The following is an 18,820-nucleotide window of genomic DNA, read 5'->3' on the forward strand; positions in this document are numbered from 1 at the left end:
AACAGCTCAGGACACAATGTCGGGAAAACATGTTTATTATGTGTGAAACAGAGTTGAATCAGAGTGAAGACAGAAACACAGAACATACTCACACATACACACAGTGTGCTCGTCTCATGCATCAATATTACATTCAACTCACAGAGCTGAGCCTCCGTTTGAAAGATAAAACACCCAGAAGGCCGATCTGCAGTCGAATAACAAAGGTTTTTAATCAGGAGTGTAAAGATTCACCGATATGAGTCGGCAATCATTTTTAATGTTACGGTTGCAGCTACATCTGTACGTGGACTCCTGGATGAATCTGAATGTACCATAAACCGGTCGATGGTCCGATTCTAAAGTCATGAATCTGTTGACTGAAGCTTTGCCGCTAACAGCGTCTCCACTCTACTGAAAGGTCAACGCCAGAGTAACGTTGGTGCAGAGTCAACGCCAACAGGATTTATTGCACGCCATCAAATCTAAAATCTAAAGTTTGGAAGATATTTGGATAAAAGTCTGTCCATCTGTAAGATCTGTCTGTCTTAAACCTGCAGTCCATTTAACAACCAGCAGGGGGCGGCCCCATTACCATTCAGTCTTATGGAGAAATGAGTTGACTTCTCAGTTGATGTATGAGTTCAGTAAACAGTTTCCTGATGAGTTTCTGGTCTCAGTCTCTAGTTTCAGTCTTCTTCCATACAGCATGATGTTCATTTAGTAACTGATGGTCCCATTTAGAGTAAAACAGACCATAAAGCAGGGTATGCTTTAGGGGCGGGGCTACCTTGTGATTGACAGCTCATTCTCAGTGAGTCCGTCCAGCTCAACACACCAAACTCAGATCAAAGTGTCAAACAGTGCTGATCAGATATGGATCCAGATTCTGTTGTTGACTATTTCTCTCCTCAAATCTGTTGACAAACACATTTTACTGTTTACTGTTTAATACCAGATCCTGTGTGAGCGGCGTTAAGAACTGTATCAGATTGCATCGTCTCTGAATCGGATCGTAGCCGATGTATCTGGATTCATATCGGATCTTATTTTTAACCTTTTTCCCAACTTATGTTTCCTGAAGATAAACTGATGCTTTGCTCTGCGACTCGACTGTCATAATGATGCATCAGAGGCACAAACTCAAAACATCTTTTATAACTGAAACAGCAGACGGACGCCAGTTCTTCTGATGCGACACTGAAAACCTTCTAATAGATTTAATTAAACTCTTAAACACTCTACTTGAACATGGCTACATTATATACAGAATTCATAGTTTTTCAGAAGAAGTTCGACAGTAAATCACCTACAAAGAGGCCAAAAACACTCAGTGGTTTGACACCCCTCCCACCCTCAAAGTTCTGCTTCCTGCCCTCATTTACATTATCCTACTTATATAAGATTTAAATTGAAAGGAAAGAGCACAAAAAATCACATCCTGGGTATTTTCCCCCGTAGATAAAAGATCTTTCTGGAGTACAAAAGTCAGAATTTATTATTTTTGGGTCCACAGCTGACAAAGTTTTTAAACTAGTGTGAAACAATGAGGAGGATCGATTGTCAGGAATGGCAAATAATATTAATCAGTATGTTTTCATTAGTGTTTGATCACCTGAATATAAGAATCGTCCCAGAGCATCTCTTTTTCTGAAAAATAAATAAATACCCAGCAAACTTTGTAAGGTTTTAAAACTCTTACAGCTGTTCTGACTCCTAGTTATAAAATAATAAAAGTCTTCTGCACTATAAGATAGATTTTTATTTAGTTTCTCTGGTTTTTTCTGTATTTTCTATCTAGGAAGCTGGAAATGATCTGTCATACCCCCACCAGGGGTCGCCAGAGCTTCATGGGGGATCGTTAAGCCTTCTTGATTTTAACGGGTGTAAGAAAATATCAAAATATGGCCAAGAAAACACTGAATTTGTCAAAAAAGAAGCCTGTTAAGTCTGTATGTTTCTGGGAAATTATTTTATTTTGTATCTAAAAAGAATGATAATCCTGTCAGTCTAAGTTTGTCTACCATCCCAACTTGGGGAAACATAGTTTAAAATCTTATTGTGCAGCAGACAGAAAGATAAAGATGTTTATTCTTTAGGAAACCCAATACTCTGCTCTGTGACTGTAATGTAATAGTTATCCATTAGTCACAAACAAAAATGGCGCCCTATCTGTTCCTGTAAAAGCTGCTGAATGGACACAAACGCCTCCTCAGGTTGTAACTGGACCAAATTGATAAAACTCCTGAATAAAAGAGTCATTTGGGGGGAATTGTGATGCTCAGTTTCTGATTTTTGGACCAGTGTGCGCCACGTGATGAACATTGAAAGTTAAAGTTCGCTTCCTGCGACAAACTGCAGCTACTGTCGATCAAACACTCCGAGGTTAAAGGAGCATTTCAGACGTATTTACAAAGACCTTTTTTCTTCCTCTCAATAATAAAAATAACAATATATTTAAAAATCACCTCAGCTGGACTGTAAAAGTTCGTTGGACTCTTTATAAACTGCTATAACTGAGTCAGAAATGGCCACCGAACGCCGTTGAACCCGTCAACCGTCCCCTAAAACCCGTACGGAGAAACGAACAGGGTGACCTTGGTGAGGTAGCGACCCAGCAGGGAGTGATGCTCCAGCTCGCTCATCTCCACCTCCGCCTCCAGAGTGGCCGGACCCTTGATGGGCGTCACCAGGAGGAGGGTGCCTGTCTGCCGGCCGGAGCGCTGCACGCTGAAGTGGCCCCGCCCACGGCCGCCCGCCAGGCCGAACCGCAGCGTGTCGCCCAGCACGCGGGCCGCCGACACCCGGAAGAGGACGCGGGGGGCGGACATGTTGGACACTACAGACAGGAAGTGGAAGGAGATGGAGTTTGGTGCCTGGGTGCATCCTTTGTCTCCCAGCATGCACGGGTTCCTCTCACAGCGCCTGGAAACACAATGATATATATTTTAGGATCGTAGGAAGGAACATTTATCCAATTTGAAATCAGCGTAACAATTTGTGGTTGTGGTCTAAAGACTTATTCATCTTCCTCCTCCTCTTCTTCCTCATCCTCATCCATCTCCTGGGATCAAATCAAATCCCCGAGCGATTCTGAACAAATCATTGTCTCCCAAAATTATACCCTGCTCACATTGTGTTAAAGCTCTGCTGTTGTCTGAAAGAGGAGAATGTATCTGATTCTGTTCACAGCTAGAAATCAACTCGTTTGTCCCGCAACCGTCTCGAATTCTTCTTTCTTAACAACCAAAGTCCCAAACTGAAGTTCTTTTTTAAAATCGTACATAATGAATAACTTTGGTTCTGTAACTCTTCACTAAGTGATGTTGAGGAAGTGATTGGTTGAGTTACTGTTTGATTAATAAATGCAAACCTGTTTCTGATTGGTCACACACCAAATTATCACAAACTCAATATATCGTATATATATATATATATATAGATATATTTATATATATATATTTAAATAAAATCTACAAAAGGCGGGAAAAGATCAAACAAATCAAACAAATATGAATCACTTTTTAGAAATAATAAGTCAGAAAAAGAAACTCTGCGATGCAATTATTTTATTTGATCATCTTCAATAACTAATACAACTTCTCAATACATCTTTAGAGAGCTTCCACCAGGAGGAGGCCCTGGGTCATCTTCAGCCTTTTAGAGAGTGAGGGGAGCTTAAGCTTGTTCCCTCACCCTCTTTTACACCTGCCTCCCATCAAGCCTTTACCTCACCGCTATAAGAAGTCTGTGCTGACGTCCAATCCCTGTTGATCTTTGAGTCATACACATTTCCTTTGTACCTGCAGAATCACCTGTCTGTCTCTCTTCTGCGTATTTGAGAATTAGAAATTAAAGAGCAAGATCTGAAGTTTAATAAAAGCAAACAGACACACTTCCTCCATTAGTTTCAATGGGCATTAAAACCCTTTCAGATTAATGGAGAATGGCCCCTCAAGTGAATGTTTTCACCTGCTGTCTGACTAATAATAAGTGAATTCAACTTTTATTTATATGTAATCTATATATAGGAGTCCGTTGCATGTGTGTACTGAAAATAATAAAAAATCCCTACATTTTTATTGCTTATTCTACCGTCTTAGGAAAAAAACAGTATAGTCCCGAGTGCCCCAACACTAAATATAATAACATAAGAAACTGGTTGTATCTGAGTAACTACAAGGAGGATCTATGAAGTCACAACACATTAAATGTCAAAGATATCCACACATATAGAGTGTAAAAAAAATAAATATTTCATATGAAAAACATTTAATTTTTTAGTTTTATTCCATATTTTAGTGTATAAATAAGTTTTTACCATCAAAAGAAACAGTTTTGCCTCATGATAATTCTGTGCAATCTTTAATATAAAGAAAATACTTTATTCCATATAAATTCCTTTAAAATGCTATATAAATAAAGGTTTTGCCAGAGATATCACAGTGTTTCACTGTTACAGAAACTTCATTAAACCTAGTTTACCCTCTTTTACTGTCGTGGTTTCACCGCAAAATCTACAGACTTTTTCTTTTTAAATCCTGATTTTGACCATAGATAAAAGTGTAATTTTTGACATTATCTAATTATTTCAAAGTTGTGCTGTTAGATACTTGACCAAAGTATGTTGGTACCAAATGTCAAGACTTCACACCAACCATAACAAATGTTGAGGTGTTTTTCTGATGCAAATGTGTTAATGAACCGGAGGGAGAGGGTGCCATTTGTCCTGTATAGGCAGCTTTTAACTGCTCTAACCACGACACTTTATATCTGAGTCACGGCTGAAGATCTTTAGCCGGAAGCTAACCCTACATGTGGTAAAGATCCCCCCCCGCTGGAGACACAACACTGTCCTCCCTGCATTACTAAAACATACAATTATGATTCATCTCTAGTAATAAATCAGAACCGCTTTCTGTAAACACGTTTAGTTTCAGCCCGCTGCCATAAACACGTCTTCACGCCTCTCGACCGCCATCAGCTGTTCGGCCGACGGGAGCCTGAAAACCTCAGCGGGGCGTCTGAGGCCAAACCTCAGTCTGACTCTCAGCCCAGTTCCTGTTAGTAGGGACGCTAAATGTGGGGTAGCGAAAGGAAGTGGGTGACATGAAGGTAGAACTCATTGTTTTCAAATCGCTCTCCACCGCTGTCCCTGTCATTTACTGAGTCTTTGTCTTCTGAGGTGAGAAACTTTATGGTTTTCTTTGTCTCATCTGGCCGGTTTTCATTCCTTTTCTACTTGCTTTGTCTGCTCCAGAGATATGATTTCAGTCTTTATTACAAGGCTTAGTCTTGCTGTCTAAAGTTGGTCTAAAACAACAATCCAGTGAGAGAGGTTAAAATGTTAAAATGAAGCCAGAACATCTCGGATAAGTCTGCCAGAGTGCGTAGTAGTTGGTCCTGTGGTACTGAGATCTATTCACCTCACCGACGGTTGGTTTGTGGAGAACGGTTTGGCATTATGATCGTCGCCATAACAGTTTGTCGGAGCCAGCGGAGGTCACGTACTGCGAGTTGAGCTGCTCTCATTGGCTGCTGCAGTTTCGACTCGTCCATATCAGGAAACATTGGCGGCTCTCCTGCTCACACAGGATCTGATATTCCAGATAAACAGTAAAATGTGTTTGTGAACAGATTTGAGAAGAGAAACAGTCAACATCAGAATCTGGATCCATATCTGATCAGCACCGTTTGACAGTTTGATCTGAGTTTGGTGCGTTGAGCTGGACGGACTCACTGAGAATGAGCTGTCAGTCACAAGGTAGCCCCGCCCTAAAGCATACCCTGCTTTATGGTCTGTCTTACTCTAAATGGGACCATCAGTTACTAAATGAACATCATGCTGTATGGAAGAAGACTGAAACTAGAGACTGAGACCAGAAACTCATCAGGAAACTGTTTACTGAACTCATAAATCAACTGAGAAGTCGGCTCATTTCTCCATAAGACTCAATACTATCGGTTATATATTGCAACCAATGGATCTCGCCCTGCTGGTTTCGGACACTTCACAGACCTGGAAGCTCTGTACTTTATATAAACTGTCAATGATCTTCTCCCAACTGGCTTCGGTAAGAGTTTGATTACGTTAATCTGGTTCGTTGATCTGCCCTTTTCCAAACAGTTTCCAACGACCACTTCCCAGACGGTTCCGTGTAACAAACCACTTGCTGCAGTCAGGTTACTTACATTGGCGACGTCTTGATGTACGTGGCGTTCTTCAGGTGAGGACACTCCACCGCCACGCACTGGAACCCTCCGTAGGTGTTCACACACACCTGGTCCAGTGTGCAGTTGTGCATCCGGTTTTCACACTCGTCGATGTCTGAACACAGGAGGAGAAAAACAAGCGTTACAAACGTCGGTCTCTAACCGTGTCCCCGCCCCTCTAACCACCGATGACCTTTGAACTCTTCACCTGTGCAGCTGCGGCCGTCTCTGGCGAGGTCGTAGCCGGCTGGACAGAAGCAGTGGAAGCTGCCGGGCGTGTTCACACACTGGTGGACGCAGAGTCGGCCGGGCTGACCGAGAGGAAACAGGCGACACTCGTCGATATCTGAGAGGAACACAGAATCTATCAGCTATCTAAAATATGAATCAATTAGTTATTGATTAGAAATATTTATTACCTGTGCAGATGTTGTTGTCGCGGCCGGATATGGTGAAACCAACATCACAGGTGCAGCGGGTGGAGCCCAGGAAGTGAGTGCAGTGAGACGGACGGACGGAGGCAGGTGGAGTGGGTGATGAAGAGGAGGAGGAAGAGGAGGAGGAGGAGGAGGAGAAGGAGGAAGAGGAGGAGGATGCTGACAGAGCAGCAGACATAGGAAGGGAGGAGGAAGAGGAAGGAGCAGCAGGAGAGAAGGAGGCCAGCGAGTTGTCGGTGCTGTTGAGACCTGAAAATAAAGAAAAAGATTAAGAAAACTGAACCAGTATCGGTTCTAAAGCTGTGGTCCAGTATCGGTTCTAAAGCTGTGGTCCAGTATCGGTTCTACGGTTGTGGTCCAGTATCAGTTCTACGGTTGTGGTCCAGTATCAGTTCTACGGTTGTGGTCCAGTATCGGTTCTAAGGTTGTGGTCCAGTATCGGTTCTACGGTTGTGGTCCAGTATCAGTTCTACGGTTGTGGTCTAGTATCGGTTCTAAGGTTGAGGTCCAGTATCGGTTCTACGGTTGTGGTCCAGTATCTGTTCTACGGTTGTGGTCTAGTATCGGTTCTACGGTTGTGGTCCAGTATCTGTTCTACGGTTGTGGTCCAGTATCGGTTCTAAGGTTGAGGTCCAGTATCGGTTCTACGGTTGTGGTCCAGTATCAGTTCTACGGTTGTGGTCTAGTATCGGTTCTAAAGTTGTGGTCCAGTATCGGTTCTACGGTTGTGGTCCAGTATCAGTTCTAAAGTTGTGGTCTAGTATCGGTTCTACGGTTGTGGTCCAGTATCTGTTCTACGGTTGTGGTCCAGTATCGGTTCTAAGGTTGAGGTCAAGTATCGGTTCTACGGTTGTGGTCCAGTATCAGTTCTAAAGTTGTGGTCCAGTATCTGTTCTAAAGTTGTGGTCCAGTATCTGTTCTAAGGTTGTGGTCCAGTATCGGTTCTAAGGTTGTGGTCCAGTATCAGTTCTAAGGTTGTGGTCCAGTATCGGTTCTTACGTCGGCACATTGGCTGCTGTCCGCTCCACTTCAGAGACTCCAGACAGACTCGGGTCCGTGGGCCAATGAGCTCGTAGTTAGGCTTACACAGGAAGTGGACCTCGTGTCCGATGCCAAACACCCGGCCCAGTCTGCGGCCGTGAGTGGGGGGTTCTGGTTTGGGGCAGGATGCTGCGAACAGATAGAGTTAATTTACCTTCTGAACTTAAAGGTCCCATATGATAATGATGTTCCCTGACCACCTCTGCTGCCTGTGGACTGATCTCTGTGTGTCTCTGTGTGTCTCTATGTGTCTCTGTGTGTCTCTGTGTGTCTCTATGTGTCTCTGTGTGTCTCTGTGTGTCTCTATGTGTCTCTGTGTGTCTCTCTGTGTCTCTGTGTGTCTCTGTGTGTCTCTATGTGTCTCTATGTGTCTCTGTGTGTCTCTGTGTGTCTCTATGTGTCTCTGTGTGTCTCTATGTGTCTCTATGTGTTTCTATGTGTGTCTGTGTGTCTCTATGTGTCTCTGTGTGTCTCTGTGTGTCTCTGTGTCTCTCTATGTGTCTCTATGTGTCTCTGTATGTCTCTATGTGTTTCTATGTCTCTCTATGTGTCTCTATGTGTCTCTGTGTGTCTCTATGTGTCTCTGTGTGTCTCTATGTGTCTCTATGTGTCTCTATGTGTCTCTGTGTAATTTGTCAGATAACATTGGGGGTTGGACTGGGTTTATTTTTGTCTCACCACCGGTCTTAAAGATGGCCATGGTGCTGTTGTGCAGAGCGTTAATCTTCTTCCTGAGCGAGCGCAGGCCCTGCTGGTAAGATGCTTCATGGACCGCCAACATCTTCTCCACCTGCCGCAGCGAGTTCACCAGGTTGTGGGTGGATGGACACTCCTGTGGACGAGGAGAGACATCAGGACAGGTAATGTGTGAGCAAACTATTTGGCGGACCCAAACATACAATAGTGATGTTTTTAAAAGATCCTCATGTTGCTAATGCTAATATTAGCAACGTACCAAACTCAGATCAAAGTTTCAAACAGTGCTGATCAGATATTGATCCAGATTCTGTTGTTGACTGTTTCTCTCCTCAAATCTGTTCACAAACACATTTTACTGTTTATCTGGAGAACCAGATCCTGTGTGAGCAGGAGAGCCGCCATTGTTTCCTGATACGGACGAGCCGAAACTGAGCAGCCAATGAGGTACGACATGAAAGTATCTTGTTATAACGTGATCTGTTTTTCTTTAACGTAGGTATTTATGGCAGGAAAGAGGGTTTTTGTTTGTTTGTTATCAGTTTTATTCAGTAAAAAGCTCTAAAATTACTGTTAAATGTTGTTAATAATTGGCTATAAATGATACCGGACATTCAAATTAATGTTAAAACCATGAATGTTAAGCATGACTGACAGTGTCGCTGCCTCTAGTGAAACCATAAAGAAACATTAATCCGGTGTCTTAGAAGAGGAAAATTACAATGCACATATAATCATGAATTATACCCGCACTGTAGTCCAGTTAACTAGCAGAAGAAGGCTACAGCAGACCGCTGGCAGCAGTCTGTCTCCAGTCCGCAGTGTGTTTCAGGTGTGAGGTCTATACATAGAGGTGAGGTTTTTTAGAGCTGCAGTAACACCTGGGTGAAAATTGGACCTGAGCCTGCAGCTGACCTCAAACTGAAACGCTGCGCTCGACACGACACAACACAACACAACACAACACAACACAACACAACACAACACAACACAACACAACAACACACCACTGCTACCACATAATGAGCCTCTGGGTTTGTGACTCAGAGACAGAGGAGGGTGAACTTGAGTTCAACATGAAAATAAAACCTCACCAGGAAATTAAAATGAATAAATAATAATAATTCAATTTCTGGGAAATAAGTCTTATTATTTGTCTAAAAAGTAAAATAATCTCATCAAAAATATGTCTGACTATGTGTTAATGAGATCTTACAGTTAATATTGAGGTAGATTTAACCAGTAACAACAATGGTTGCATAATATCCCAGCAGAGGAACCAGATTATTCTACTTATTTTCAGAGTCTGTGCCAGTGTTGGAAATAAAGCAGCTGTTTAGTTTTTCATAAAAAATAAAAAATGATAAAAATCTTAATGTTTCTGGTTCTTTCATTTAAGACAAAGTCACAAATTCAGCTCAATTTTAACTATCTTAAATAACTGAGTTTTTATTGCTTGTAATAAGAATAACTTTTTTCTAGTTTTAAGGCTCATTACAGTCTTTCAATGGCTGATTGGTAGATTTCATCGTATTAAAGAATATTTGGCTTATTTCTAGAAGGGCTGTTTTTGCAGTGTATAAATGTAATATAATATCCATAGGTATGTTTTCATTAGTGTTTAATCAACTGAAGATAAGAATTGTTTTGCTTTCGTTACCTTAGAACGAGCTGTTTCTGTTTTTGCCTCCTCTTCTGGCGGAGTCCGCCATCTTAAACCACCATTATCGTTCAGTAGCCCAGAAACTAAATATTTTCTCTACATAAGTTTAAATGTTTTGACACAGTTAAAAAAAAAAGGTGTTTAAAGCTCTTCCTTTAATTTTTCCTTTTAATTATCTAAAATCAAAATATACTATTAAGTTGTTGTTTTTCAGCACAACATGTACAAACTGTCCTGGTTCCACATTAACTACTAACTTTATTGAAAAATAGATTTTTTATTTTATTTTATTCCAAGAAATCCTTCTAAATAAGATAAAAAAAGGCCCAATAATTGAGGAATTTCTGTAACTTTTATATACATTTATTTTAAAATGTACCTTTTATTTAACAGAAAAAGCTTTGAAACTAATAAATCTCCTCTTCAAGAGTTTCCTGGTCGAGACGGGACATAACAGCAGCAATAACAATAAGTTAAAAAACATAAAACATCCTGAAATATGTCCCAAAACAAGAATTAAATAACATTTTCCACTAAGAATCACATCCAAGAAACCAGTTACCAGTTTCTGTAACAGTAAAACATTTGTTTATACGGCATTTTAAAGGAATTAATATGGAATAAAGTAGATAATTAATACAGACTGTAAATTGCAGAAAACCACCGTCATAAACCTGTAAAATTAACACTACTAATATAATTTTACTTTAACAATAGAAACATTCTGCTGTATTATAAGTTCTGGCAACCACCGTAAAAAACCCCTTTTGTTTGTTTTAATTACTTCTTTACTTTTTTCTTGTATCTTTTATTAGTGTTTTAATGAATTCTTGTTCTTATATCTTATATTATTGAATATCTTGTATATTTTTAGTCATTTTAAACAGTTGATTTTTGATTTTAAATAAAGATATATGTGTGTTTTCTCAGGCTTAACGTAGAAGTTCCCACCAGTTTTGACTTGTGACCTCTTTAAAGAACAAGAAAAGTCTACTTGTGACCTTCATCTCAGGCTGTGGATGTGAGTAATGAGCAGTTTCTTCTCAGATTGTTTCATTTAAAGGGTTTTTGAGGCCTGAAGAGGCGAAAGCATCCCGAAATTCAACATTTTATATTGACATATAATATAATTTTGACAATAAATCTATTTATTTCTCATCGTTTGCATTAATCTGCTTTATTTAAAGTTCTGTGAGAACAGAAAACCGCTGTAACAAACTTTTCGGGTGTTAAGAAAATGAATTTCCTGCCTCAGTAGCTGCTGTTAGAGTCACCAGAACTCACCTGAGCGGAAGAAAAGTAAATCTGATGAAGACACAGCGTCAACAAAACAACCCCAGCAGTCTTCATCCTGAACAAAACCTCCATCCTATTCCTCATTAGACCTGCTCCTGATGAAGCTCTGTTTGACTCCTCCGCTGCTTCTCCAGAACTAAATCACCTCCTCTCCTTCTGCTTCTTTTCGAGGGCACTTGCCAAATTTCTCCTCCACTCGCTCGCAGCCACACCTCCTCCCTGTCAGATATGTTGGAGGTGGGAGCTGGAGGAGGAGGAGGAGGAGGAGGAAGAGACTCCCACATCTGGAACACGCTTCTCACTTTTTTGATCCATCAGCATCTCCAGAAATAGACCCTCAAATTATAAGGAGAAGTCAGCTGGCTGTGGCGTCTTTTAATCATCATCCGCCTAACAAAGCAGCGACATTTCAAGGACTATTTCAGATTCGCTCCCCGGCTCAGGAATGTGACTCCTGCTCCAATTACAGCCACTATAAAGTCCTACTGTTTTCCTGAAACCTTAAACCTGCTGTCTCAATAGGATGATGGTGGTGTGGCTCCTAAAATGACAGGGCAGCCATATCTGCTGATAGCCCCGCCTGGATCATCCAACCACCCCCGCCCCGCCAGAAAAAGAGCTGCAGGGATCCTGGAGGACACAGAAAGACCCTAAAATCAGCCTTCAAGTCCAAACTCTCACTCATATAAACTGGTATATAAAGTATGGTAATGGCAGCTTGTGAACATACACTGTAATCTCCTATAGGAATGTCTTCTGAACCTTCGGGACTCCAGAAAAGAAAAAGAAAGAAAGAAAGTGCTGACTTTAAAAAGTTCACCCAAACAAACCTTGAATGTCATTGAAGGCTCCTTGAATTTAATATGAGCTTGTTAGCCTGCTAATATAGATGCTACATGATATTTAAACAAGACTCAGAGTCTATAGTCATGCTAACAGCTCTGAATGGGCAGACTGCAGTAGGTAAGCTGCAGTAGGTAAATAAATTTTTGTCATATTTGCTGAAACTTTCACTATTTCCTGACAGCAACACATGAGACAGATAATCTGTGAAATAATCAGGTTCCTCTGAGCTATATTGTAAAAAACATTAATATTCCAGCATCTGAAAATAACAGACTCGTAAAATTACAGTAATTTTCTATATTTAAAATACAGTTTTTAGCTTTAATTTGCCATAAAATCATTTTTGGCTTATTAATGTTTAATTAAGGATATTAACACACGTAAAACCAATGCAATGAGCTGTAAATACAGGTGAACGCTGCTATAATAGAAATAATAAGGCTTGAATTTACAGCAGAGTGCAGTTATTATTGATTGGTATTTTGAAGTTAAAGTTATAGAACTGTAATAAAACTGTAAAATAAAGTAATATTGTTTTTTTTACTGATAAAAACTGTATTTCGACAGTTTACCAATGCTTATACACTGATAAACAAGATTTATTCAACGTTTTTGTTGTGAAAACTTCCATAATTATACATATTATATACATATATAAGATATCTGTCAGTTAACAAACTTAAGAGAAATATTCAGTGTGGTGGTCAGAGGGTTGTATGGAGGCTTAAAGGTGGCAGAAAGATTTAAAGGGCCAGTGTGCAGGATTTAGTGGCATCTAGTGGTGAAGAGACAGATTGCAACCAACTGAATACTGATCGCCTTCCAAAAGTATAAAGAGAAAACTACAGTGGTTGCAAAACTATGTAGAGTCAGTGTTTGGTTTGTCCTTCCTGTGCTACTGTAGAAACATGGTTCAACATGGCGGACTCCGTGGAAGAGGACCTGCTCCCTCTGTACATGAAAACATTCTTATTTTCAGGTGATTATATTATATTCTATTTCTGACTCACGCAAACAATCACATTTATCAATATCTGCTTGGGGAAAAAAAACAAATTAAGATATTTGAACTCTAAACTTTAAGCCTATCACTTAATAACAGATTAGTACATTAATGTCTGTTTATTAACATGTTATCTTTTTAATCAATGTGTTAAATTTGACAGCAAACTCCTCTACAGTAGTTTATAAAGGCCTTGATTGACTTTGGTTGGACTACAAACTAAAAAAAGACCATCAAGTTTTTTGTTAAAACAGAAATATTCCACTTTAAAACTCTTTTTTTTAAGCTTATATGATAATTATTGGGGTGGATAAATAATGTTTTAAACCTATAATGGTTGAATATAACTTTAAAAAGTTATAACCTCAATGAGATGTGGTTGTTGTATGGATGCAGTGCTCCCGACGTCCACCAGGTGGTGCTTCAGTCTGTCATTTCAACCTGTTGTGCTGCACAAAAATAAATATTTGTAGTTTCTTTTTCCAAACATGAAATCTGAAGAATGTCCTTTACACAGATGTTTCCTCACATGTGGCTGAGCTGCACTTTGGGAAATGATTATTTATGTCGGTGAAGTCACTAATTACATGAAGCGACCACATGAAGGCCGAGAGAGCTGAGTTACAAACGTTTGTCTTTACGGCTGCTTCTGTAAAACAGTGAGAGCAGAGTTTAACTGCGGTAGCTGCTCGACGTGGAGCTCGTTTTACAGTCGGTTCTGTGTTTAAAATGTTATATCTGTCAGATAAATATAGTAGAAAGAAGTCGAATATTCTTATATTTATATTTTCTTATATGATATTTTTACATGCAGTTACTTTTTATGTATTTTTGTACTTTTTCCAACAACAGAAAAATATTTAAACTCACATTTAGTAGAAGATGTAGTTTAGTTTATTCTAATGGACGCTTTATCCTCTATGATAGACCTGAGAGTGTGTGTGTGTGTGTGTGTGTGTGTGTGTGTGTGTGTGTGTGTGTGTGTGTGTGTGTGTGTGTGTGTGTGTGTGTGTGTGTGTGTGTGTTTGTGAGTGAATGAAAACCCAGATAATCCTCCATTAAGCGGAGGGATTAGCAGCTGGGACAGTGACAGTTGGATTAAGATGAACTGCTTCGTGTGGAAAAAGCAGAAAGAATACACCTTCGTCACACTGCAGGTGGTTACCACGGCGACAGGGTTCATAGTTCATATATATATATATATTATATACATATATATAAAACACAGTGAGACTGCCGGTCGATTATTATTAATTTCTGTTCGTTCATCCATAAAATCACTGATATTATTCAATAGACCTTTTTACCTGCAGCCATTCTGACATAAACTCAGGTGTTACTAACGTTAATGGTACTAATAAAGGTTCTGTTCCATTTAGTGTAGCAGAACCTTTCCAGTGAGCTAAATGGAACTGAACCTTAATTAGTAGCACTGGTAACACCTGCGTTAATATCCGCCCGCACAGGATATTGTAAATGTTGTTAACATTCACCGATCTATAGTCACATCTTACTAATCTAATGTGACATCAGTCGTTAGCTACTAGTTACCAGTTGTCATAGTTACAGTTTACTTTTAGTTCATTTTTAATTTAGTTGGTTAAACTAGTTTAGTTTCAGTTAATTAGTAACACCTGTGTTCACCAAACTATTTAATGTCGGCACTCACGTTAACTCACACACATTGTACAATCTACATCAACTCTTAGCTAAAGCTAGTTTGTTAACATTTTACTACATCGGCTGTGTCTCATTCCGCCTACTTACACACTTCAAACACTTAGTTTTAATGGTGCGTTCGTTTTGTCCACCCGACTCGATCTGCGAGTCAGTTTCCTGAGTTATGAACGAAGTTGGCTACTCGGAGCATCACACGTAGTAAACATTGTGGTTTTCTACTATTTTAAGCACATTTGTCTTTGTTGTAACCAAATGAAGAAGTCGTACACACAGCACTGTACACTGTTACCTATAGGCATGTTGCTACAGTCTCATTATGAGTTAAATACGCCTCATTAGTTACTTTGTAGCTTGTGCAGCTGAAATTGGCTAGAGACGCTCCATGTTGCTATGACAACAGTGCCGAGTCTTGAGCAGAAAGCAGAGCAGTAACCACGGTAACGTTAACGTTAATCAGAACGGGATATTCAGATATCAAACTGTGTGATATGATTGTGTAATATGTAATGAACATGTGAAATCCGCAGTGGGTGCACCGTAAACCAGATAATCACTATAAACGTTACGAAACGTCCAAACTGCTTATTGCAACCAAGCTCGTCGTGTTGTGTGCCAAACAGAACGCAAAAACCCGCGGTTACTCGTTTTCAAACGCGGATGTGACGTCGCTCTCGAGCTGCAAGTCGCGATTACAAGACAAAATGAACGCACCATAAGTATATAGTGTAGATAACACAAAAAGTCAGTGCACTGAAAGTACCCAGATGACCCCCTAAAAACGGTCAAACAATTCAGTGCGGAATGATGGACCCTACTCGCACTGAACGGACGCCATCTTGACTACAAAGCGGAAGGGGAGGGACCATTGGGACGTCGGCAAGTTTTTCAAAATTTGAAATAATGTTGGACAACTCAGCCGAGGCAGCCGGAGCTGCGACGACAAGTTCGACACCTCAAGCTTATAAATGTAAGTAATGGTGGTAATACGAGACATTGTACTGTCGTCTAATGCATCACTTAGATGTCCCTCACTGACTGAAGCCGACAGAATTATTTGGCGAGTTAATTAACGTAACGTTACATGTTAATGCTACCTCGCTACCCTAACCTGCGTTGGCGTCGGAGGCGACGTAGTTTCCACGTGCTGTGAACTGAGCGGTAAATGAACGTGCAGAAAAATGTTTGTAAACAAAAGCCGGCATATATTTTTGGCGGGCTGGAAAATCGCGTTCACGTGTGTCGCGTTTGTCGCGTTCGTCATTCCCGGTAAGTGTTTAACATAAGTGTTCCTTTTGGGACATTACTAACCATCGACAGTGGGCACTACGGCATTAAGTGGTCCGTGCACATTAGCAGTGTACTGACGGACGTAAACCACTAGCTAAGTTACCAGAATTGTCATAGTTTTGTTTTTCAGTATTTTTATTTTTATTTCATTTTTAAATTTTTGTTGCCCATTCAGTTTAGTTTCAGTTAATTTCCAGAGCGTGTTTGTTAATTTCTGTAGGTCTGTTAGTTAAATGTAATATTTTTTAAGGAGACACAAATATTTTGTTAGATTTCTTGTTCAGTTTGTTCAACACAAAAACCGACAGAAGAAGCAAAGACCAAAAGATCAACAGATGTGAGTACCTGTACCTTATATATGTGTCTCTTTTATCTTTTAACCATCTTCAAAATGTGGCTATCTTTTCAGCATCGATTAGCTTAGCACATAGCATGTGTACGTACAGGAAAGGAGGAAGTTCAAGCTCAACTGTTATTGGAGCACAGAGCAAAAAGGGGCGGGACTTGGGAGAGGTACATTTATATATAACATAAAACAGTAAAATGTATTTATTTCATGTGTACATCCTTTAAAAAAGAGCTTTAGTGAAATAATAGTGTTTAAAAATCAAACAGAAACTACAGAAGAACTGAACAGGATAAACTAAAACCTGCACACAGTAAAGTGAAGCTGTAGCTTTAAACCCGTCCTCAGCCCTGTGTGCTGCACTGACCCTGTGGTCTGATGGATAAACCCTCATTGAAATGCATGCTGGGATTGCTGTTAGCGGGCTGCTGACGGGGGTTAACTCCATGATAAACACAGAAGCCCGGGAGACGCCCCGGCTCTCCTCATCATCATATCTTAATTAGATGGGACAGCTTTAATTAAAACGGAATCATTTAATGGGTTTTGTAATTAAAACAGAGTCAGATGGCGGCCGGTCGGTTCGGGGCCGGCGCAGCCTCCCTTCCCTCTGACCCAGGTCAATTTATTAACACTGATTAAACTTTCATCAACCAATCAGAGCTTTCTGAATTCTGGAGGTAAACATCCCGTTTATCTTCTCCACCGGTGTTCAGGAAGTCCTGCTGGGAAGTCTTCGAGCTCTGAGACGGATCGAGACTTTACAGCTAGAGCTCGTATTTAAAAGTCTGACCATAAAGGGTTAATTCATGCAGATATTTTTGGCTTTGTGTGTCCAGGTTTTGAGATTTCTGTCTCAATACAATGCAAACAATGTTCTCTGGTTCTCTTATCTTCTGTGAACTGAGTTTATTGGGACTATTTTCTACAAATAGTAGCTTGAAATTAAAAATATTCCAGTTTTTGAGACTCTTGAATCTTGACAAATAAAACCAAAACAACCTGCAGAAAAGTGGGTAAATATGGACTTTGGGTGCATCCAATTGCCCCCAGAGGTTATAATATACCTGGAGTGTGTATGAGTTAGGTTACAGATTGAAACCAACTGAATACTGCTCGCCTCGCCCTCCCCTTCCAAGTGTGATAGACTATTCTAGGGGGAGCTTGTTGAGAAATTTAGGAGGGGATATTTCTGGTGCCAATGTTTGTTTTCTTTTCTGTATAAATTGATATTTTCTTGTGTATTGCTTTGAAAACAGTACTTATAACTATTACTGTTCACACAACTACGTTTTATTTTTGCATAAAATGGGAATCTTTTGTTGTGTTTGGCCTTTCGTTCACACACAAAAACACAGTTTTGGGAGCCTGAAAATGCAAAACCCCTGTGTTGCCGTTGCCACGGTAACTGACAATACACATTTTCTGTGACAATAAGGCACGACTATTACGCTTCCAGCCAAATAGCCACGATGAGCCATGTCTCCAGACTGTCAATCACAAGGTAGCCCCGCCCTAAAGCATACCCTGCTTTATGGTCTGTTTTACTCTAAATGGGACCATCAGTTACTAAATGAACATCATGCTGTATGGAAGAAGACTGAAACTAGAGACTGAGACCAGAAACTCATCAGGAAACTGTTCACTGAGCTCATCAATCAACTGAGAAGTCGACTCATTTCTCCATAAGACTGAATGGTATCGGCCCCCTGCTGGCCGTTACGCAGAATGCAGGTTTAAGGCTTTATACATTAAATACACTGTCAGTGGTTTTTGAACGTGAATTCGCCATCTTCTCTTCCTGTTTCTCCTATTCGGTGGTGTTGAATTGAAAAGTTACGTCGCCACCTACTGGCCTGACATACATACGACAATGTTTTCAGTTGCTTTTGCTAATCTGTGTGCAGAGGTTTTTTTAAATGCAAAGAAAAAAACATTGTTGTTGTTTTAGGGTTTTAGTCTTCAGTTATGTTTAAAATCTGGTTACATTCACTTAATTTTTGTGAAGTTGTTCCAACCGAACCCTTTTGGTGAACCCAGAATATGATTTAAAGAGCAGCTCCTCCACTAGGGGGCGTTGCACCTCCACAGGACTGAGGGTTACCTGTCTGCTGTTAGACCTGAATGTACAGGATACACGGAGAAACATAATAAATGTCACAATAAAGCTTTCTATCTTGATGACTGAGAGGACTTGTACCCCTCTCTTCTTCTCCTACACTCCTCTTCTAACCCCCCCACCCCTGTTTAACCAGATAAATAAGCCGGTCATCCCTCCTCCACCCCTCTCAGTGGAGTGTTAGATGGTACGACCCACTGCCAGACTCAGCAGT

The 18,820-nt window shown here is 40.3% G+C and overlaps 1 protein-coding gene across 1 annotated transcript; it reads right to left on the reverse strand.

Moving 5' to 3' along the window:
• Positions 1–19: 19 nt before the first annotated feature.
• On the reverse strand, positions 20–11,465 carry LOC127352558 (fibulin-7). The gene is made up of 7 exons (XM_051381042.1): positions 11,314–11,465; positions 8,349–8,502; positions 7,629–7,799; positions 6,612–6,878; positions 6,401–6,538; positions 6,172–6,307; positions 20–2,904 (listed from the first exon to the last, which is right to left on the reverse strand). The coding sequence occupies exons 1-7, from the start codon at positions 11,407–11,409 to the stop codon at positions 2,544–2,546; spliced, it is 1,323 nt and encodes a 440-aa protein (XP_051237002.1). The 5' UTR covers positions 11,410–11,465; the 3' UTR covers positions 20–2,543.
• Positions 11,466–18,820: the final 7,355 nt, after the last annotated feature.

The sequence above is a fragment of the Dicentrarchus labrax genome, unplaced genomic scaffold (genome assembly GCF_905237075.1).
Source record: "Dicentrarchus labrax unplaced genomic scaffold, dlabrax2021, whole genome shotgun sequence".
Classification (NCBI taxonomy): Eukaryota; Metazoa; Chordata; class Actinopteri; family Moronidae; genus Dicentrarchus; species Dicentrarchus labrax.

What these genes read in the sequence shown, in the direction of transcription:
- LOC127352558 (XM_051381042.1), bottom strand. Translation starts at nt 11,409, where the DNA reads ATGAGGAATAGGATGGAGGTTTTGTTCAGGATGAAGACTGCTGGGGTT. An exon ending in ACAGCAGCCAATGTGCCGAC is followed by an intron (nt 6,879 to 7,628) that starts GTAAGAACCGAT and finishes CTTTATTTTCAG; the next exon opens with GTCTCAACAGCACCGACAAC. An exon ending in AGACGGCCGCAGCTGCACAG is followed by an intron (nt 6,308 to 6,400) that starts GTGAAGAGTTCA and finishes TCCTGTGTTCAG; the next exon opens with ACATCGACGAGTGTGAAAAC.